The sequence below is a fragment of the Patiria miniata genome, unplaced genomic scaffold, assembly GCF_015706575.1.
Source record: "Patiria miniata isolate m_02_andy unplaced genomic scaffold, ASM1570657v1 HiC_scaffold_5, whole genome shotgun sequence".
Taxonomy (NCBI): Eukaryota; Metazoa; Echinodermata; class Asteroidea; order Valvatida; family Asterinidae; genus Patiria; species Patiria miniata.
Genome location: NW_024037072.1, coordinates 31,066,385 through 31,089,097, shown reverse-complemented (window position 1 = coordinate 31,089,097; position 22,713 = coordinate 31,066,385). Strand labels below are relative to the sequence as shown.

Here is a 22,713-nt window from a genome sequence, read left to right as displayed (position 1 = left end):
TAGCCAGTTAAGTACTTCAATTTGTTTGCACACTCCAAGATCTGACTATTTTCTTTTGAGATAACGACTCTGCCATTGTACAAAAATTGAAGAACAACTCTTGTTCTGAGGTACCAAATCCTGAAAATATGAATGTAGCGTGTTATTCAGTATGTTTTATCCTCCAACTATCAAACGCCACTTTTCGGGTAGCAGAGGCATAATTACAAGATCTGTGCTGATCACCCCATCCTTGGCCAAGTGGTACCTTTACTGACCATAATCCGTTTGGAGTCCCTTGTGGATGCTTGCATTTTAGGTTTTTTTATGGCACGCATCAGTGCCATGCTGCTCAGGTGTGCTTTTAGGGCAAAGGGGTAAGCAACCCTTGGGTCCATCTATGTTCCATATTTTAGAAGATCTCTTTATCTGTGAGTGGCTTTTAGTCTTGGAATGGGTGCCTTCCATTAAAAAAAAAACAAAAACAACAACAACATACTAACCGTGACATGTTCAAAGTCCTGTCCCAGCTCATGTGAGCCAGCCACCACCTCTCTCTCCGCGATCCATTGCTCCAAGTCATCCACCTCTCGGTTGAGCTGGAAGAGTTTGGTGGTCTCCTCCAGGCGTCCCCGTCTCTCCTCGGCCAGGTCCTTGAGACCCGCGTACAGCTTGTCAATCTGTGACTGCCGGATGGCTATCTGGTCACTGTATGACACGCAAGGGATCGGACAAAGAAAAACCATCCAGTCTTGTTTTCAAAGAGCTGATGCACGAAAAAGTAACACACACTCTGTGTGCTTGCTTCAGGGTTGCAATCATGTGCAATCACCAGCCAAATCCACAATTCAGGTCACAGCTTAAAGGGGATAAAAATGACTGCCTTGTTACAATTCATAAGATGCTTGTCGCTTGTCATGTGCTTAACTTATTATGTTAAGGATAATTCACGGGGAGCGTGCCGTTCATGGGTGATGAATGGCCCTCAGGCTCCATTCATCACCCACAAACGGCGCGCTACTGCTTGTATCAAACGTACTTAACAGGCATGCAACTGTACATTCACAAAAAGCGAGGAAATTCCAAAATTCAGAAGACTTTGTACAGTGTTTTTTATTTTGAATGACTGAAAAGGGAATATAAAAGAGGAAATCAGCTGATCTGAGGAAAAGTTGCAAGCCTGACTTAAAACCCTTCAAGAACTCTTCATTATTGCCTGAACTAAGGCCTTTGCACATCTCCATTGATGAAAAATTATACTCTTTACGGTATACTAAAAATAAGTTGAGCATACAAATGTGCCAGTCGGAGTGTGGTGGATTAATTTTTAGACCAATTCGTAAATGTCAAAAAAGTCAATCCATATTAATAAGACATCATCTATTCGCAGAATGTGTATTAAAATTTAAAAAAATGTTTATTTATGAGAAAAAAAACAATGTAAATGACGTCAAATGATTGTTATTATTTAGTCATTAGTTACATTTAAAGCATTTAAAAGAATGATAGTTGTCGAGTTGCAACAGTAGCCTTGAGGTTAACAAAATGAGCTATGGATTAAAAGATCCATGGTTCAAATCCTGCTATATCCATTTTTGTAATGACACACTGCATGTTCCAGACATGCGCGTCACACACAAGGGCATGCCTGGGATTTGCAAAACATGACGAGGTGAAGCTAAGAGAATCAGTCTATTACAAACTCTTGCGATGGTTTGCCATACCTCTGTGGGTGGCTCTCGTCCACCAACTGTTTGGCCTCGTGCGACAGCTCATTGATGGTCTCTGCGTAATCCTCCACGGCCGACTCCAGGATCTGGTGCTTCTTGAGCATGCCCTGGGCGTTAGCGTCATCCTTGGCTCGCTCCTCGCCCATCATGTACAGCTCCTGCTCGCTCATCCAGGCCTCCGCCTCAGCTGCATTGAAGTAGTACTGGAAAGACAAGATGAACACAAATAATCATAACAAACTTGAAAAGATTCTGTCACTTGACAATTTGTAATAAAAAGCTGTATCCTCTCGGAGTGATCCTCATTTGCTATTTCCCAAGTCTGCATCGTGACTTTTGGCGTAATCCCTGGCTGTATGGCATATACAGGTTTATGGCTGCTGACTAGCTAGCGCCCCTTGAACAAAGACACTGACGTATTGGGTAACCACCAACATAGGACTGAATAGCTCAGTTGGTAGAGCACCAGAACAGCAATCTGGAGGTCACATGTTAGAAGAAGCCTTTCAGGTAGAATTTATTATATGACACGAAAAAGTAAAGGGGGCCAGTTAGTAACTATCATGGCTTTTTTTGACCCCAAACTTCAGCATCTTCTCCCCCTTGGGCTTCATCTTTTGCTCGAAAGTCGTTTTGAAACCTCTAACCCATTAGTCCCGGTCCCGGGTGTTTCAGGATTTCTCAACTGACCTCTTGAGCTTTCTCCGAGTCAATCAGCTTAGCCTTGCGTTCCTTCATGGCATCCAGCAGCTGTTGCCACATGTCCTGCAGCTCCTGGACGCCAGTCTTGATCTTCTCACTCTGCGGGTGGCCCTCCTCAATGACGGTGTTGGCCCGGCCGCACAGCTCCGTGATGCGCAGCTCGTGGCCGTCAATCTCCGTCCTGAGCGAGTTGTTCTTCTTCTGCAGGGTCTGGACGGCCTGCAGGCTGTTGCCGATGTCGTTGGAGGTGGCTAGCGGCATCTTCATCTGGATCCACATCTGGCAAGAGAAAACAATTTGTTGATAATTCACACCAAGCTTCAATTCATTTGTTTTAATTTGCTGAAAAACTACTTCTGAAAAAAAAACACCCACCTTTTCCTTTATATTTAAAGCCCGGTTCATACTTCATGCGAAATTTTAGCGGGAAGCATATTCACTTTGGTTACAGCGTCACAATGGAACTTCAACTGCGTCATGAAATTTGATTCGATTCGCTTTTCGATTTGATAAATGTCTCATTGGAACAGCTTGGAGAGGGCAAATTAAACATATTTATAGTTAGTAAAGGAAAAAGTCTCAGTGAGGGGAAATTTTACACAAAACAACTCAAAATTGATGGTGCTACTTCAACTACAAGCTGTCCACCTTTGTAGAGTGATATGGGCTCCCTGTGCAACTACTACCTCTAGTAGTAATCTGTTACATCTTTCTGAGTTTCCACTGTTTGGGCTGCCACAGAAGAATCAAGATCACAAACCCCAAGTTCTCTCCCCAAGGGGGGAAAAGCAAGGACCACACAATACTACACAGTGAAGAGTAACACTTTGTGAATAACAAATTAGCATCACTGAATGAGATTAATCGAGGACCATTGGTGGCCTCATGGTTGACTCGAGGCGTAACTTACGCCTGCGAAATTATGGCAACATGTGAACCCATCTAGTCAAACGATGCTCCAAAGGTCATAACAAAACTTCTTGGTCCTGGCTTCCTGCTGTGGGTTATGATGTGCACGGCTATTGTAACCGGTGATGTGACTGACCTCGGTAGGCTGCAGCCGATTTCACGCAACAGTGTGCAACTTACGCCATGTGTAGTGTTAGGCAACAAATTTACTTCGCAGCTGCGCAATAAACTTATGATCGATTTCACGAAACTTGCCCAAGGTTTTAATTAATCTCAACATCATGGACAAGGACAATAACAGCACGTACGGCAGCTATTGGGTATGATTTTGTTCGTTCACGAAACAGTCCTTGAATGACCCACGCAAGAATTTTGAAAATAGTTGTATCCGTCTTTCTTCGGAATCGTGCGGCAACTCTAAAATTTCTGTCACAAGTAAAATAGCACTTCATTTACTTCAAACACAAAGCTGCGAGTGTCTTGTATCAACCTTGATAAGTTGTGCAATAACAGGCTCCATGAACGATCATGATTTGCTGGTGAAATAGGTCATTTTCAGTCGCCACGCCACAACTTGCGCCACCTAATATGATAGCACAAGTTACGCCATAATTTGTTGTGCAAGTCGCAGACTTACACACTATGACACTTTCGTGAAATTGTTATAACTGAAATGTAGCACCGCATGAAATGTTGTGTAAATTAGGCAAAAAAATTGTGGCACATGTGGAGTTACGCCATTGCGTCGAGTTTCGTGAAATCGGCTGCTGGTCCTATATAGTAGACTAGACTAGTTCGTCTATTCTCGACTAGCATGGGTTCAAGTTGAAGTAAAACCATAGTTGTTGTTACAGCTTGTCCATTGCTGTCCAACTGGCCTGGACCTACCTTCTCTTCATCGATATCTCTAAGCAGCTCCAAGCCTCTCCTCTGTGCATGCAGGACATTACTCCTCTGGGTCAGGGGCTCGGACATGGAGTTGAAGCGTTCCTCCACCTGTACCTTCTTGACGGTGATCTTCTCCATCTCCAGGATGTCGTCTGTGCAGACCTGGGCCTGCAGTTGGTTCACCTCGGCCTTCTTGGCTGTCACCAGGTTCTCAACCATCTGTGGCAAGAGGAAAATTGTTAAGAGATTACACACCTCCACGAGAGAAACTTTTACTACAGAAGAAGAAGAGTTGTAACAGCAGTGCGTGCGATTTTCCCCTAAGTGACCTGGCTACAAGTATAAATTACAAGCCAGGATGGCATGTGGTTTAGGTTTTTAGTCCTTGCCTGATTCTGAGGTTTCCCGCCACTCCGTAGATCATTTTGTTATCAACTTTACATTATTTCGGGCTTTGGAGGAACGCGAGTCTTTACTAGAAAAATATAGTCCAAAGTTTTTAACCTTGTAACGCTACGGAGCTAGTGCTGTACTCCATTTAACTTGGGTGTAATTTATCAGTAAACTACAAAGTTCATCCTAATGCTCTTCAAACGTTCAAAAAAACATGATGCTGAATCAGACATCTAGACAACTGACGAGAATCCTTCTAAATCTAACAGAATCTAAGAATGAGAACCAGCTGTTCAGTCCTCACTGCTTAGCTTGACAGGGTGGCTGGTAAATGGATCTTGCTGGATTCAGCAGGGTTTGGGTCGGTGATAAAATTGTGATCACTTTTCTGGCTGTCCAAACAAAACTCCCCTCCGGCTGAAACCTTGCCAGGGACTTACAAGGCAAACACTTAAAGCAAAAGGCGTGGGAAGGTCTTGCCATCCCTTGCAGATTCTAGGGTCTTTGTCTTCCAAGCCTGTCTAGCCTTTACCTGCTGTTGCTTGATGGCCATCATGACTGACTTCAGATCTTGCGTGGGCTCCTCGTGGGTCAACTGCGTCTCCAGGTCTGTCAGCCAGTTGTCGAAGTCGTTGCAGCTCTCAGTGAACAGGTGCTGGCTGTTGGCCTCAAACAGCTTCTTGCCCTTGACTTCTGTCATCTCGTCAAGGTCCTTCCAGGAGTGGTCCAGATCCACCAGGCGCTTGTTGACCACCTCCTCAACCTCCGGCTTCTCTTTAATCAACCGGTCTCCGTGCTGCGATGCAGAACAGATGAGAGGAGCAAGCACAGTTTCAATTTGCAGGAAGGTACAAATTTCAATTTAAGTATAGGCACTTTATGAGGCCGAGGGGGACAGACTCACCTTGACTTAGTGTCCCTAGTAATAAGGTTTGCACCAACCTTTGAAGAGAATGGGTCATTCCTTCATTCATAAACAATACAGATAAGCCCTTTATAAACTGGTGTCATTGTCTTGATGTCTTGGATTATCCCTTTCTTATTCTCAATGTGAAGCAATTGAACCAGTAACCTTTATCCTTAGCATTGATCGTTAGGATGGGGAAAGATTATCTAAGAAGTGTTTATTTCTGTCAGGTAATAGGGATATGTCACTGTCTCATACTCAGGTTGTAAAACAACGAACACTACTTCCATCCAAACTGCTGAATTTTAGTAACCTTAACTCCCTAGCGTCTTTTACAAGGAACTGGACCAATTCCATCAAAATCCATCAATCACTGTGCATCTTATACAAAACTGTACATGACATAATAGAACCACCACTGACGCACTGGTCGACATTCATGGACTTGCTACACATGGCTTTTATCACAATAGCAGTACAGGAAGCTAGGCAAGATCAATCGGATACCCCTAGCACTGCTTCAGGCCACTAGGCCCAAGTCCATCATACTCCATCAATATTTAGTCACGCCAGGCCTTCTGGACCAAGTCCCCCCAAATCCACCAAAATGGAGGGATGGATTTTGATGGAGTTGGGGTGGTTAGGATAATGGTATAAACAGTCTAATTCCAAATTTATGTAAATATTAGTAACAAGTTACGTAATAATGTGACTGCTGAGCTGTTATGAGTCTCAAAGTAGGTGATGTACCATGATTTTCCATGCAAACACCAAGTGGACTACTAAATGTTCCTGCAAGCTAGCAACAAAACTGTCAGCTAGCCAGGAGGGCTGTTAACAATCAACATGACAGCGAACGCAAGTGTTTGACATCATGGCGACTTTATCGGGCTACCAGCTCGCTAACGTTGAATACATTCTAAATTTGCATTTGCATGAACCAGTTTTTAGAGCAAGACCTTGGATAGTTCTCTACTGACCTCTCTGAGTTTGTCCAGGCGATCTTTGTTGGCCGATAGCTCTGCCTCAAAGGCCTGGTGCTTCTGCCACTTGCCGTGGAGGCTGCGGGCCTCATCATAGGTCTCCTCCTGGGCCACCACTGTCTTCTCAACAAGGAAGATGCCCAGCTCGTCAGCTTCTTGCAGGAAGGACTGCAGGAGGCGGTTATCCTTGAGACGGTTCAGAGTGGCCTCCGCTGCCTCCCGGTTAGCTTTACGTCTGTGGGTCAAACAAGTGGTTTGAGGCTTTATAGCAATTTGGAAGTATACAGAGACACTATGTGAAAAAATGAAAGAGAAGCACAATTTTTGAAAAAGACTCAGAGGTTGTAATTGGCTGTATCGGCAACCAGCCGCAACAGCCTTTGTTTTCGTTAAAGTTTTTCCCTTCTTTTTTTCCCTTCTTTTTCAGCCATTCCCCATAGCATTTGTACACGTTTTCATCGTGGAAGGCACTTTGGGCACTAAAATCAATCTGATTGACTTTATACTCGGCACACACTTAGACCAGCATCTGAAGATGTGCGCCGAACATTGACGTCATCGTGACGTCATCATGTGACCCGTGACGTCACAATATAGGTGCATATTTCGAAGGCCTTTATCTCCATAAGTACAGGTCCGATTGGGTTGAAACTTGTACCTGAACCGGGATGTGTTATAGATGAAAATTGAAGAGATGTCACGATGACGTCATCACGTGACATGTGACGTCATATTGAAATTGCATATTTTGAAGGCCAATATCTAGAACTGTATTGGTCCTGATCACTCTACCGCACATGTTGTCCTATCAGCCTTACATGGCATAAAAATACAATAACAAATTATTTTCTTTTTAAATGTGACGTCATCATGACGTCATCACGTGTCATGGGACGTCATAATTCAAAGCACTATGAGAATGTAATCACATATTTATATGCCACCATTTAATATATACATAACTACACATCCTTCCTGGATGGAACTTATACTTGAAACTTCGTCACATATATGTCACAAAAAAGTTACCGAAACAGCCCTGTGTTTGTCCACAAACATAAATCTAGTTGTTTTAACCTATTCTTTAAAATTTAGATCAAGCTTTACGTCTGTGGGTCGCACAAACAATAGATTGGAGCTTTGTTCGGAGGTATTCAAAGCATTCGTTCTCCATTAGGCAAGTTGATAGCAATTGGTCATTGTTCATTCTGCGGCAGATGATAATTTATCTGACGGCATGCCATTTGTTTTTTCGTTACCTCTCGTCGATATTTTCCGCCTTCTTGTTGATCTTGTCGGCGGCGTAGTGATTCTCGTCGCACAGGCGTTGCGCAAAGCTGAGCACAGTGTTGATCTTTTCGTCGTTGGTGTCCATTTGGGTCAGGAAGGTCTCGTAGCGCTTGATGGCATCATCACAGGCCTCAAGGGAGTTCTGGAGGAAGTGACAAATGAACCAAACATCTGATGGTTATCAAGGTAATCATTGGACCTTAATAGACCTTTTGCATTGACGGTATCTCAGAGGGTGTTTTTCATTATTATAAATTAGGAACAATGAACGCATAATAGGTGTACTCATGCCTTTCCAGACGATACAAATGCAGTGCCCTCTAAGTGCGCCCCAACGCATCGGGTCTATTGAAACTGGATCATAAAGGGACAGAACAAACCTTACAACAATGTCGGTAATCTGTACTTGGTTTGAGGCAATGGACATTATCTTTTTTGAAATACTTTTTGATAAAGTGCTCAACTATAAACTCTTTGCCTTACTTCTAAGCCTCTTAAATTGAAGATATGCAAGGATAGCTGCTTTGTTTTTAAAGCTTTGATTCTTTTGCAAGAGGAGAATGCACTCTTGAGGTGACAATTTGCAATTCAAAGTCGAAAAAGCAAAGAAATTGAACCCAAGACGTCTGGATTACCATTTCAGTGCTCCACCAACTAAGCTATAGACTCAATGTGGACTTTTTTTGTTCGCTGTGTAATTTAACAGTTACGGACTTTTGTACCACTTAAAAAAAAATAGTTTTTCGGATAAACCTCTGAAAGTAGTACGGACAATACATCAAAATATTGATAAATTGGGGAACCATCAACATAGGGCTGATTGCACAGTTGGTAGAGCACCGGAACGGCGATCCGGAGGTTGAAGGCTCAAACCCCGCTCCAACTTTAAAACTCAAATCCTAACTGGAAAAATCTTTAAGTTGCTAGCACTTACAGGTTGTTCCACCTTGGCTAGGAAGCTCTCCTGCTGGTTGAGGAGATGGTCGGCCTGCCGGGCGTCACGCAGGAACATCTGGTGGTTGAGGGCCTGAGACAGCAACAGCTGACGGTTGTCCCACATCTGGTGAAGCTCGATCCAGCCATCGTCCAAGGCTTGAAGACGCTGAAAGGAATTGAAATGAGCAGTGAAGATTAGAAGTGAACACCATCGGATAATCCACTTGCTAGGGGACTTAGAGGTACTTATGATCATTTGTTTTTTGTGCGTTTGTTTTTTTATTTGAAGTAACAGAACTGCTCGAAATCCTTAGTAGGGTGCACTTTATTGAAAATTATAGTTATTGAAAGGCGCCAGTCAGTGAAAAGTCAATGTGAGTGTCAAAGTGAAGGTAATTGTGTGTGAGAGAGAAACTGATTGAAGACGTGGGTTTTGAGATGGTGTGTGAAGAGAGATAGATCCTATATTGTCTTTAACTCGTCTGGTAAGGAGTTCCAGAGAGGTGGTGCAAAGCTGGTAATTGCACAGTCTCCATAGGTTACTATAGATTTTGAGGAAAACAGAGAAAATGAATGCAAAGTCTTTTACGTGTGGTAACTGGTTTCGATTGCTAACGCATGTAAAACAGTATGTTCGCGGCACCCTATTTTAAAACCAATGTCGGTTTTCTTTCAAATAAAACCATTTCAGGTAGAATAATTTCACAGGGTATTTGGTATCAGTCTTATCTTAAATTTGAGCAAGGTTTCCATTATTAAATTAGTGGGTACTTTTCAGGGTAATCGTAAATGATCCTACGTGGCTTCTAACTTTAATCTCCTTAGATAATTTGGCTGATCTTCCTGCTAATACGTCATTTAATAGTTGTCATAGTGCAATTCTCTCCTTAAGTAACACATTTCATTGGCTTTACTACATAATTCATGGTCATACAGCCTCAGAATCCGAGGCCTTCTAGTTACCAACGGGTTGCCTAAGCATTACTCTGCACTGTTTCGACAGCTCAATGCAACAAGGTCCCACAGCTTTGTACGCATAATGCACCACGTTGCATTCAGCAGGATAAAAGGAAAGAGTGCGGATGGTATTTCAGGTCATTCTGATGAGTAAGAAGTACAACAAGCTCTATGCTGACTACGCAACTGGATTGTCTTCGCAGTAGCAACAGTTTCAGTGAGTTAAATCATTACACTATCTATCAATCTGAGAACACTCGTAAGTTTTAAGTGACAACATTTTTGTCACTTAGGAGCCGTGCAAAGAGAAGTGATAAAAATAGTCAGATGTTGTACCAATCACGAGTGAGAGAGCAACAAGATGTTCAAACTACTGACCTGCTTGAGGAACATGTACTGCGTATCGGTCTGCCCCTCGGTGATGCGGTCCCCTTGCTCCTTCATCTTGGCATAGTTCTCCTCGTACCCATCGATCTCATCCTTGATGGCGGCGTGCTTGTTGAGCAGCTTCTCAGCCTCCTTCAGGCTCTCGGGGATGTCCTCCGAGGCCACGGCGGTCATGGTCTTGGACAGCCAGGCCTGGAAGTCGTCCAGGTCCCGCAGGAACTGCTGCAGGTCCCCGGCCTCAGCCAGGGCTGCCTCTCGGGTCTTCAGCTGTGGTCAAAAGGAGTGTGTGGTGCGACGTTATGGGAGTTAGTCTCTGAGTTATAAGTCAAATTCATCATAAGTCATCACAAATCGAATGTCTCAACTAAGGGTTGGAGTTGACAGATGCAAAAGCCAATGCAGAAGTGGGGATACGACAATGATACCAATGACCTTTGCGACTGTAGAGAGGCTCCTCAGGCAAATGGAACATTATCTTATCTGCCCTCTACTGACAGAGCTCTACAAGCAAGAGGATCTAGAAACCTACAGTGTATGTGACAGAGCCTTTCCCTTGCAGTGGAAGAGTAGAATGTAGAGACTCGACAATAACAACGCAACAAGTCAAATCACAAGTCAATCTTAAGTCAAGGAATGTCTTTGTCCTAGTTCATTTGAATAGTTGGCTGACGATGACTTGTGATAAACTTAGTTAACTCAACTCTAGTTAGTCTGAAAGATCAATTTGGAAAGGCTACGAGTTACCCACAACAAACACTTCAACTAATACTTGAGAAAACACCTTAACAAGGTACCGGTAATTCCAGGTCAAGCCTTTACAAATGATGACATTTTTCACGGAAAAATCATTCCCTTACTTCTTGTATTTATTTAGCAAAGCTGACGACAGGCAACTCAAATACACCTTCAAACTTCCTTGACCTTTTGTTTAGCTTTGATCTTCGGATTTTTATTTTCTGAAAGACAAGAGTGAAGGGCTATTACAGACAGAGGAGACAAACGAGCTGTGGACTGACCAGTTCCTTGAGTTCTTCCCAGAGCTCAATGATGAGCTTGAAGCGGTGTCTGATCTCCTCTGCATCCTCTGGGTGCTCCTCAGCCAACTTCTCGGATTCCTTCTCCAAGGATTCAAGCTGTGGGAGGGGGATAAGCAGAAACCAAATTATAAGCAGGAATTCGCAAGATAAAAGTTTATGGCCTCTTTCCGTGACTCTGCTGGTCATGGGAAAAATCTGCACTAACGCAATAAGCACATGCATATGCATGAGCCTAAATTCATGCTAACATGTGAACCTCACTGTTACTAGGTTTACTGCTTGATTTTTTCTTCTTCATGCATTGCCACTGAAAAGATAAACAGATGTGTCTGACAAGACTACAAGGTTCAGCATGAGGGGGAAAAATGGCAATTCATCATGAAAGTACATTTAAGAGTTTTTTAATAGTGCCGACTATAAAAACAAAACCAATTGGACTTTTTGTGGTCTGAAGAAACAAACTGCTGATGTGAAAGGTCTCATAAAAGGTCCAAGGAAGATACTTTTAACTTTTTTCTAACAAGTGCGAATGTTGGAAGGAAAATAATGACTAGAATTGGGCAATGGGTTTGGTATCTTGAGAGAACAAGTTGGTAGGAGCCTCACCTTAGCATCGATGGCAGCCAAGTCACCTTCCATCCCTTTGAGACGTCTCTGGAGGGCCATGATACCGCCCAGGTCATTGCCCAGGTCCTTGGTGGCCTCCACCAGGCGAGCCTTGTCCTTGATCCAGGTAGTGGTCTCAATGCACTCGATGTGATAGGTCTGGACCTGGCGGACCGAGATGACAGCATCCCGACGCTCCTCCAGGAGACGACGCAGGGCAGCCCAACTGCAAGGAAAGAGGAGGAAAAGTTAGTCAAAATTAGTCCAGGGTGCATAAGTAAGGTCAGATGGTCACCTTGGTGGCCTAAACATATCCTGCAGCCAACTGTTTGGAATACAATGTGCTCTGGGTAACCTTTGACAGAATTAGCGGATCCATCAAGATTAAAATATGTTGCTTAAATTTGCACATAGTTTTTATCTGGATAACTCTTATTATGACTGTGACCTCAAGATATTTATTAATGAAAATCTACGTTTAATCCATGTACTGAATAGAGAATAGTGAATAGCTGTATAAAGATACAAAGAATAAATAGGAAAGGGGAACAAAAATATCATGTTTTAATTCACCGTTGGTTGAGGTGATTCTGCTTGCTGGTGATCTCCTGGGAGTTGGGATGATCCACGTGGAGGAGTTGACGGGCCAGCTGGTTGACCACAGCCACCTTGGGAGCGTTTATCTCCATCTCCTTCTCAAAGCGGTTAAATCGCGTCAGGATGACGTCGTTGGATTCCAGGTCTTCCAGGGGCACCACTGACTGCAGTGTTTGCTCCTACGGGAAATCAAGTGTTAGGGGAAAAAAATAATTTGGTACTCCACAAGAAATTTGTTTTGACATCTCTTATCAGAGTTTGAAAGATGAAGTAGCAACTCATTCAGGCTTTGAGCTTGGCACTTAAGGATCAAGACAGATGGATGCCGGACACATTTATTTCCATTGAATTCAGATCCAATGTCTGAGGCATTCTGATAAAACTTTCAGCAATTGTGGACTACAAATGGCTTTTGATACTTATTAATCGTTTTAAACCACTGATATCAAAAATTATCTCAAATAATTGTACTGATTAGGCACACAACTTTTAGTGCATTAATTTGGTCAATGTATGCCACGCCAGGGCTGCCCGGTGACCGAATGCAGATTTAGAAGAACAATTTGTATAACTTATGAACAAATTTTAACTCAGAATATTTTAAGTTTTTTCACAGATATCATTCCCAGACAAAAACATCCCACTACCTTTTCTAATTCAAAGTTAAAATTTGTATTTGTGCACACTAAAGGTTTTTCCACAAAGCTGAATTCCGTAAAAATGAAGGGTTAAATTCCTTTAGTTCAGTTTCACTTTCTGGTTCCACAGTCGGCGACCTTTGCCTTTACCTTTTCATCAATCCAGGCCTCCACTGTGTCGGCTTCATTGAAGAGCTTGTACAGGGACAAGGCGTCCAGCAGACGCTGCTTACGCAGCTTGGCCAACTCCAACAGCTCCTTGTAGCGCCGGTTGATGGTGCCAAGGCGAGCCTGAACCTCTGGGGAATCACGGTCCTAGAGTAGGAGCGAAATTGGAATGTTTCCATTTTATGAATATGTAACCCAAACCCAACAAAATAAGTTACAGAATGCCAGAGTGCTCTTAACAACTCCATGCACAAGAAACGGTCAGTAATCCTCAACAAATAGAATGCCAACAGCGCCATGACGCTCCTGCAAAGATGTGAACAGGTTTGCGCCCATTTCAGAATAAAACAATCGTTTCTACTTTGTGCTGTACGCACGCACATGGTGTTTCCCACCATCAGCACCATCTTAATGCATTCAAGGAACCCATAGACCACTCATAAGATGGAGTTTGCGTCGGGGTGATGTAAATCAATACAAGGTTTCGCCCTTCACCGACATCTAAACACTGTAAACTCAGTGTGTTACCTCCCGAGTGAAAGTTGGAAAAAATCACTCGGGTGGTATTGATTCCAACTTATGAGTTGTTTAATTGCGGTTCTTGCTGCAACATGTACATCAGATTTGAACCAGCCAACTGATCCCATTAGCTCGGTGGTCGAGTGGTAAGACGTCTGCCAGGCGCGGTTCTACGGGGGGGGGGGGCTAGGGGGGGCTGTAGCCCCCCAAAATTTGGTCTAGCCCCCCCCCCCCCCAAATAAATTCCGTAAAAAAAAAATTGCATTAGCAAAAAGGATTGTGATGTACATGCGAAAGGGTTTCCCCCTAAAGAAGAAATAGCCGTGACAAGGGTGCATTAGTTAATATAGTGTGAATGATTTTAGGATTTTATTGGCGCTCCCCATTGAAAATATGGCATGAGCCCCCCCCCCCCCCCCCCCCCCCAGCTATTGATTTTCGGAGGCCTAAGTGTCTGGGAAAAAATAACCGGGCAACATTTCAGCACGCCTCCCTTAAAAAAAATTCTGGATCCACCGTGCTAGCCCCCCCCCCCAAAAATATTGGTTCTAGAACCGCGCCTGACGTCTGCACTAGAAAGCAAGAGGTCGTGGGTTCGAGTCCCACCCGAGTGATTTTTGCCATCTTTCACTCGGGAGGTAACACTCTGAGTATACAGTGTTTATATGACGGTGAAAGGCAAAACCTAATATTGAGTTAAAGACCTTCATAATCAGCCAGTGACAATGTGTATATTTTACCTGTTCGCCTAGTTCCTGTGCTTGGGCATGCAGACCGTCGATGACTGTTGTGTAGTTCTGTAGTTCGGTTGTGATCTCCTACAAGTAAAACAAGAAACAAAATTAAAACTCACAAAGAACAACTTTAACTCTACAACACAATCAAATTAAAATCACCAACCTATGATGTGATCAGGTTGGAGGCAAAATTTGCCAAGTTGTGGTTATCCAAAACAAAACAGTGTGCGACAAAACAAACTGTAATAACAGGGGTGTGAGTGACCACTGATAAAAATAGCTGAAAACAGCTGAAAAAAGGTGTAAAAATGCTGAACTTTGGAAATCTCCTATACTTTTGTACACAGCAAGTGAGGGAAAAAGCTGGAAAAAAGGGTGAAATCCAACACACAAAAAAGCTGAAATCAGCTTTAAAGCTGAGATTTCACACCCCTGAATAACAAAGTGAACTGCACAATGTTGAATTTCCAACTGATTCCTGCTGAAACCAACAAGTGGTGTTCATTTTCATTGAGTAATTTGGTAATGTGGAAAATGCAGATGCACAGAACACGGCTTATTTTCAAACAAAGGTTAGCTTTTCAACAGGTATTTCTGGCTGTACAAGCAAATAAGGTCAAAGTTAGTTTGTAACTAGGGCAAATGTCGAACACACAAACATAGCTCAAATCACACAAATATGACTATTGACTTTTCCATCAACTATTTCAGGGGACCTAACTTCTGATAATTTAACACTGCAATTTGCCAGAAAAACAAAGTAAATATTGTCTGAAATAAGTGTTTTTTAAAGTTGATTACAAACGATTTTACAATCAACTGCCGATCAATGACGCACATGACTTTATATTTCTTCTATACTGTCAAGATTGGTACTTACACTTGTATTCAAGCTCCTCATATTTCATTCAACTTTTCGTTTCGAATTGTTATTATATTTGAGGTTATTAAGCAAACATAAAACTTAACACAACAAGGAAAATGTTAGGAAAGGGAATAATAAAAAGCAACTCAATGATGGAGAGGGAACTCACTCCAGGCTTGGGATCATCTACATAGACATCCTTGGGAAGGTGGTGTGGGAAGGTGTAGGAAGGAAAGGTGGTTATATATGCATGCTTGGAGTAACTCACAAATATCAAATCAGTAACAAGACCAAAGACTTTGGTGATCCCTTTTGTGGCAAGGATTAAGAAACAAGCAAAGGTTCTCAAGGTCCTGATTTGGCTCAGAAACGAGAGCCTCAGGTTTGGTGCTTGGTTGAAATTTTTAAATTTTCAGCTTTGATTGTTTGAAATTTGTCTATGGCATAAAGTATGCAGGTGGTGGTATTTATGATTTTGAAATTTGTCGCAGTTGGTGCAGAGGTTCAATTCAGTTCTCAAGTCAGTTCAAGAAACAAAACAAATTTGCGACCACCCTTACCAAATGACATCGAAGATTTAAGATTCATTTGCTGGTAAATTGTCTTTAAACCTCACAGTTCCACTTATTTGAGTTTTTCCCCTCATTTTTTGCTTAACTCGTTCGTTGAAGCAGGTTATATCTGTCGCAGGTTACATGTAATTGCACCCTGAATTAACACAGAAAACTGTTCTGGGAAGTTGGAATGGAAGTCAGATAGAAATTATTAATTTGTCCTTATCGTGATTCTTGTTACGATTATTGTATGCCTTTGTGATTATTCACCCCAAAATCCCATGTTTAAACTCCAACACCTCTGCTTAACAGGAAGGCACATACATTGTTGTATGTGTGAATGCACATTAATATCGACTTGAACGGTTATTTCAGTAGTAGATATTTTCGGGAGTACACCTTTATAGGTATCAAAATGAAACGGGGATGAAATGATGTAGTACCTTGTGCTTCTTGAGGAGAGACTCAACACTTGGCTCATCACGTCCGACATCCTCACTGGAGACTAGACGCAGAGTATCCAGCATCCAAGTGTCAACATCATCAGCATCGGCGAAGAACTGTTGGACGACAAACAGATACATGTATATAGTAAGTGGAGTCTGTCTCTAGCATCTCTCCTATCCTTGCATAAAATTACAGGAGAATTGTCCTTCTCCCTGGGTGTACAGTTGTCCAAAGTTCCTCCTCAACTAAAGCCAGCTCCCACTTTGTGCTCCTGCATTGAGAGAGGCAACTGAGGCGAAGTGGCTTGCCAAAGGATACAACATTGGCTAGAAGCTGGATCTGAATCTGAATCAGCAATTAGAAAGACACTCAACAACTGTTTTACACAACACGCTAAAATTCTGACATCAAAAGAGTAATGGGCAATATAGTTCCGCTGTACGCTAAAAATGTTGTTTCCAAAACATGATAAAATCAGAGTTTTCATGGGTGGAGCCATTACCTGGTACATGTCTTGAGCTTCATGGAGGCGGTCTTTGCGCTGTTTACAGAGTTCCTCCAGGCGGGCCCAGTCATCCTTGACCTTGTCGATGCGGGACTGGATCTGGGGTGCTCCAAAGTGCTCTGTGGCAATCAGGTCTTCACCCACCTTGATGTTGGCCATCAGCTGGGCATGACGACCCACCAGCTCGTCCTCTTGAGCCTGGAAAAAAGGAAAAAAAGAGACATCAGGCTTCATTTTAAAATGGTAATCAGAAGTTACAGGGTTTTTTTGTATGCCTTTTTGTTTAATCTCACAGCTGGAGGGAGAGGGGAAGGAATTTACCCTTTGGGATCTCTTTCAAGTAAAACTGCAAAGATTTAGTCTAATTAGACGAAGGGAATTTAAATAAAATTCTCCATTCTTGCAGTTTGTGCCAGAACTAATGCAGGCAGGCAGTGAGTCCTACGCAATTATCACCGGATGCCACCTTCAGTGAATGATTCGAGTCCATACAGGGGAAAGGAACTGATAACTTAATACTAACCGCCAAAAAAAACAACCCACCTTGTGTTTCTTGATGAGCAGGTTGATGCTGGTCAGGTCGTGGCCAATGTCCTGTGAGGACATGATCTGGGCCTGCTCCTTGATCATGTTCTCGTCGTCGGCCAAGTCCCAGAAGAATTGCCAGAGCTTGCGAGACTCGCCCAGCTTGTCCTTGCGGCCCCGGGCCAGCTCCAACAGCTCCTGGTAGCTCTCCTCCAGGTGGGTCATGCGATCAGCCACGACCTGGGGGTCCACGGGTAGGTAGCCTGAAGGAAGGGGGGGGGGAGGGAGCAACAAGCCAGAGGTCAAAGTAACTGGTGAAAAAAAACCTAAGATGGGCAGAGTATACTGTCTGAAACATTGAGTTTCCCTCTCACAAACTCACAAAATAAATTTGTTACATGGTGCAACCGTAAACTTTGTATTGCTATCTTTACCATGTAATCCTTCAAATATTATGTTCCAGGCAATCTCCAAGAAGAAGAAAAACCAAGGCAAAGTTTCATTCTCCAGAATTTTCTCAGGTATTTAAATTTACTGTTGGGAAAATGACCTTTCATTTTCACGAGGGTTCCTTTAGCTTACAGTACCTATTGTCGCCACCAAGTTGCCTGTAAAACTTGGACCATTAGTTTGTGTACATTTCTCACAGTGGTTGCGACTGATACTGACAGATCTTCTGCGGTCACGTGACTAAATGTCATGATCCAATTGGTCAATGTGCACTTTTTGATTGAAAAGCAAAACGGATCCATTGCCTCTTGTGACTTGGAGGATCAAACAAGTCGGTTAATATTAGAAATCACATGTTGAATATTTCAAAAACACTGACACTATGGTCAGACATCTAAAATTTTCTCACCATTTACCAAAGCTGTCCAAAACATGAAAGGGATTTGCAAAGTCACATTTTGTGTGAAGTCTACATGTGGCAGCTCAAAATTGACTGTGCTATTTCACTTTGAACTCTTTTTGGTGTCTAAGTTAACCCTCTGATACTTTCATTCTGGCAAATGTGAATTTGATGGCTACAACTTTGGTTTACACGACAGGCATGCTAAGGCGATGAGCCATAGCAAGGATCACCATTACCTGCTTCCGATACAACATAAACATCCAGTACTCATTCCTTAGGAGTTCTTACCGGATCCATCGGGTCCCTTGGTATCCATGAACTTGGAGGCCTGGTGGTTGACCGTGCCCACCCGGTCCCCATAGCCAGCCACGTCTGCTTCCAGGAGGGCATGCTTCTCTATCAGGTCTTCTACTCCCATCAGATGCTTGCCTAGGTCCTCTGATAGCAGTAGGACCTGTGTGCATGGGGAGAGAAAGAACACGATGTCAAGACTCATGATTGGCTACAGCTTACGATTAACAATGGAGAAATGACTGAAGCCACTTATAAGGCCTTTTCACACTAGACTTTCACACATGTATTGGGGTTGATGCAGGGTTGACGCAGGGTTGAAAACCTGCAGTATTTCACATTTGTAATTGTTCAACCCCGGGCCAACCCTGCGCCAACCCCGAGATTGATTTCGCCCCAGGTTGAACTCAACCCTGCTCCAGACCAGGGTTGAGATTTTCAAACCCGGTTGAACCTCTCGCCAGGGTCCCAAACAGTAGTAACCCAGCGATATAAGCTCAGTTTGCACGAAACAAGTGTAAAACGATATAGGGTTGAACACGGGGATGAAAAAGAAAAAAGTCAACCCAAGGCGGCACTGGGTTTGCCCAGGGTTGAGTTCAACTCTGGTTGAGAGGCTCCAGTGTAAAAAAGACCTATAGACATGTGTGAAACTGTCAGCTGTAGCCAGATAATTCCAACACAGTCTTGTATCATGTCTTGGCTGTCTTGATCGTAAACTGAATGTCACATTATTTACATGGCTCAAATACTGTTTTACACATCTTTTATGTCACAAAGTTGCAGTGCGTCCACTTCAAAATGGCATTTCCCTATCTGGCCAGAAAGCTCAAAGTACACGGCTACACCGAGTGTGAGGTATGCGAGTGTAGTGACAGCAATCAGATTTTGTTATGCCTTATTTTTGATGGGCATTTTTCTTCTTCTCTTTCTCAGCACAATGACTGGTGCCAAAAAGATTTTGACATTTCATTTTTTTTGCCAAATCCCCTCCCCCCCCTCCAAAAAAAGTTGAACGCATTTCAACTGTAGTCAATTTCACCGCAAATATTCTGTAACGCCAAATTTGTTTCACACTTGCATTTACATGACGCATGTAGTGGCCTTTCTAGATCTATTTGCCTCGGTCCTATACAAGAGCAATCTTGCATTTCTGATAAATTGTTTTCTTAGGGACAGTATACCTTGGTTTCCTCCATGGAGTCTAGAAGCAGCAGCATCTCTTGGAAGATTCTCTGGATCTCTAGTGACAGGTCCAGGCGAGCACGGCGTCCCTTCAGCAGCTCTATCAGGTAGTCCCACAACCTCAGCACATTGTCTTTCCTGTAAAAGCCAGGTGATTGGGAAACCTTTATAGCCTGCTAAATGCCCCACCAATGTTAGTGGCGTCACAACAGAGACAATGAAAAGATTGTGGTTTAAGTGGGATATGGGTTTATGTAGACTGAACTCACTTGATATAGTAAATGAGGACAGGCAATGCTTTTGCAGCTTCTGAAAGTGGTTTTGTTGTTAAGCATTTTGACAATGGAGCCTCCCTGTTAACTGATGGGGCTAGTTCTCCAGAATGCATATCGGCAAAACAGGGACTATACTTGCGCATGTTAATTCACTGCACCTGAAAAGCCATATGGACTGACCATTCTACAGTGAAATCTCGATAAGTCAAAACCTGTTAACTCAAAAACCCTTCTAACTCAAAGTAAAAACTTATATCCGTCAATTGTTGTTGAAGAGAAAATCCATTGGATAACTCAAAATTCTGCTTAACTCAAAATTTGAGCCAATTCCCCTGAGGTTTGACTTATCGAGATTCCACTCCAAGTGAGAGGAATTGAGGCCATGTTCGACGTTATTTTTCCTTATAACCATGCAATGATTCTCTCATTGTCTTTATATCTAAATGGCTATTCCAGATAATTAAACAAGTAGACTCTGCATCAAGTGTCAAACGGAGACTGATATGCTGGCTATTCTAAGACTCTCTATCCAAGTGAGATAGAGGTTTTTCTGACCTCGCAATGATTCTCTCAATGTCGTGATATCTCTCCTCCTCCAGCTCCTGGGCCACAGCCACCACGGCCAGCACTCTCTCCTGGTAAGCATAGATGTCCGTCTCAATGGCCTCGTGCTTCTTGGCAGCGGCTTCCACGGCAGGCAGGTCGTAGCCAAAGTTGTCCTGAGCCACCAGACGCTGGTTCTCACTCAGCCAGGTCTCTCGCATGGCGGCCTTGCGGTCAAAGCGGGCGGCCAGCTGCTCCAGCTTCTCCTGACGGATCAGCTCCTGGCGCAGGGACAGCTCCCGCTCGTGTTCGGCCCGCTCTAGTCTCTCCCAGGCCTGAGATACACCAAAATTATCGGGTTTTAGCACACAGAAAGGTGAACGTATCTCAATCTGAGCTTAAACTAGAGTTATGATTGAGTCATCACGAGTTGAATAGTTTGCAGCCAAGTCAGAAGCTATTCAAGTGAACCTCGTCAAAAAGACCTTGTTCAGTCTTGTGCAAGAGTGTGTTTGAAAACGAAAAATCAGATTGTCGAAAAATATACTGCCCTATTAACATGTGACACAGACATTCCTTTGCCTTCCCCTTGTTACTCTGTGTCATGACTTGTGATTGGACTCACGATTACAACTCTACTTTATGTTCAGAAAGTTCATTCTATTCGTGCCAGGCAGGAATGTTAAGACGGCAGTACATTTTCCATAATTCTGATTCTTCGTTTTCAAACACACTCTTGCAAAAGACTGAACAAGATCTTTTGATGTTTACAGAATCAAACCCCAAGTTTCTGTCAACCTCTGTGAAAATACTGAATTCAAAGAACGTTCGTTCTTTGTTTAGGCTGACCTTGTTGATGTCGTGGACCATTTTGCCTTCTTTGGGAGTGAATGGCCGCTGGTTGTTGGCCCTCATCTTACTCTGAATAGTGAACAAGAGTACCTCCAAGTTGCCTTTCTCAACAAACCTGTAAAAAAAATGGTATTTGTCATCACTTATACAATACAATCCACAAGACAGTCATTGTGATAGATTGGGGATATTGAAGGATCTTGGAGGGTTTTGGATTTAGTAGAGAGCAGAGACTTACTTGGGAGGCTTCTCCACGGTGCGGTAGGTGCTGAAGGCCAGTAGCTGCTGTTGTAGACCCTGTAGGTTATTGGAGAAGGTGCGGTCGTTCAGAATCATGATGGTCTGCTCAATCCACTGCAGCAGGTCCGAGGTGATCTTGTCGTACTCGCTGATCAGCTTGTCGTTCTCAATGGCCGTGGAGATGACCTTGCCGATTCGCTTGCTGGAGACGGTCTCCACCTTCATCTTGGAGAAGCAGTGGTAGTAGGTGACCACGTAGGTGATGATGGACTTCTCGTCTGGGTGGTCGACGTTGATGTCTGGTGGGGGTGGAGAGCAAAGGGTGGAAATAGTTTTGAAAACCTTTCATATGTTGCAGAATTCTTTAACTTTTTTAACTAAGAATATTTTGCCTGAATTAGAATCAAAATACTACAACATTCGGTTTGCCTCTCAAACAGACACATTTAGGGCAAATGTATTGGCTGACCATGCACCCAGATTGAACTTCAAGGAGGGTAAGCAAGGACTTAGCTCTGAACTAACAGTAATTACAGCAAGAAATCAGCACAATGATAGGATCTAGTAACAGAGACCAGGAATTTCATAATAAAGTTCAGAAACCTCGAAGGTCAGCCACTGCCAAATTTTTATCCAAGTAATGTCTTGCCAGCAACAAATATTTGTTGCAAACCTGATCTTGCTGGGAGCAAACCGTTGCCAAGTTTTATCCACAGCTTAAATCCCTAAACATACCAAGGCGTGTAACAGGCCAAAACTTGCCATGAGTCAGGCCACATCTGAAGAAATATTGTTTTTTATCTCCCACTGATAAAAGGACTTGTTGTCTCTCTCAAAAAATTTAACATGATCCACTGACCTTCTGGGTCCAGGAGCTTGGACAAGTCCAGCTTCTGCTCGGCCACATTGAAGGCATTGTTCAGGTTGTGGATGGGGTTGGACTTGGTCAGCTTCTCATACTGGATCAGGTCTGGCCGATGCTTGTGGATCAGGGCGTTGAAGGCCAGGCCGTCCCGCCAACTGGTGGTGAAGTTGCGGATGTTGACGTTGGCGTAGCCGGCCGTCTTCATCTGGCACCAGAGCAGGAGGGCATCCTTGGCCGAGCGCGTCTCCTGGTTATCCTCATCTTCAAAGCTGATGTCTTGGATCTATCGGATTGGAAAAGGGGACAACTTCAAGAGGCTGCTAGGCACACAAAAAGATGGAGGCTACAAA

General features: G+C 43.3%; 1 protein-coding gene across 2 annotated transcripts in view; it reads right to left on the bottom strand.

Moving 5' to 3' along the window:
• LOC119741235 (spectrin beta chain, non-erythrocytic 1-like) overlaps positions 1-22,713 on the bottom strand; it is a 58,403-nt gene that overhangs the window by 14,412 nt on the left and 21,278 nt on the right. The window contains exons 5-28 of one of the 2 annotated variants that reach the window (XM_038216978.1): positions 22,358-22,646; positions 21,497-21,797; positions 21,256-21,373; positions 20,419-20,741; positions 19,588-19,726; positions 18,401-18,566; positions 17,278-17,522; positions 16,732-16,932; positions 16,226-16,342; positions 15,398-15,427; positions 14,367-14,444; positions 13,090-13,254; positions 12,278-12,480; positions 11,705-11,930; positions 11,078-11,194; positions 10,053-10,328; positions 8,716-8,883; positions 7,751-7,923; positions 6,489-6,726; positions 5,134-5,397; positions 4,209-4,427; positions 2,400-2,690; positions 1,704-1,912; positions 483-687 (exon numbers count right to left, since the gene is read on the bottom strand). In XM_038216978.1, the coding sequence (XP_038072906.1) occupies positions 483-687; positions 1,704-1,912; positions 2,400-2,690; positions 4,209-4,427; positions 5,134-5,397; positions 6,489-6,726; positions 7,751-7,923; positions 8,716-8,883; positions 10,053-10,328; positions 11,078-11,194; positions 11,705-11,930; positions 12,278-12,480; positions 13,090-13,254; positions 14,367-14,444; positions 15,398-15,427; positions 16,226-16,342; positions 16,732-16,932; positions 17,278-17,522; positions 18,401-18,566; positions 19,588-19,726; positions 20,419-20,741; positions 21,256-21,373; positions 21,497-21,797; positions 22,358-22,646 (4,761 nt within the window). The remainder of the gene's footprint in view (positions 1-482; positions 688-1,703; positions 1,913-2,399; positions 2,691-4,208; positions 4,428-5,133; positions 5,398-6,488; positions 6,727-7,750; positions 7,924-8,715; positions 8,884-10,052; positions 10,329-11,077; positions 11,195-11,704; positions 11,931-12,277; positions 12,481-13,089; positions 13,255-14,366; positions 14,445-15,397; positions 15,428-16,225; positions 16,343-16,731; positions 16,933-17,277; positions 17,523-18,400; positions 18,567-19,587; positions 19,727-20,418; positions 20,742-21,255; positions 21,374-21,496; positions 21,798-22,357; positions 22,647-22,713) is intronic. The other variant, XM_038216979.1, reaches the window with a different exon arrangement.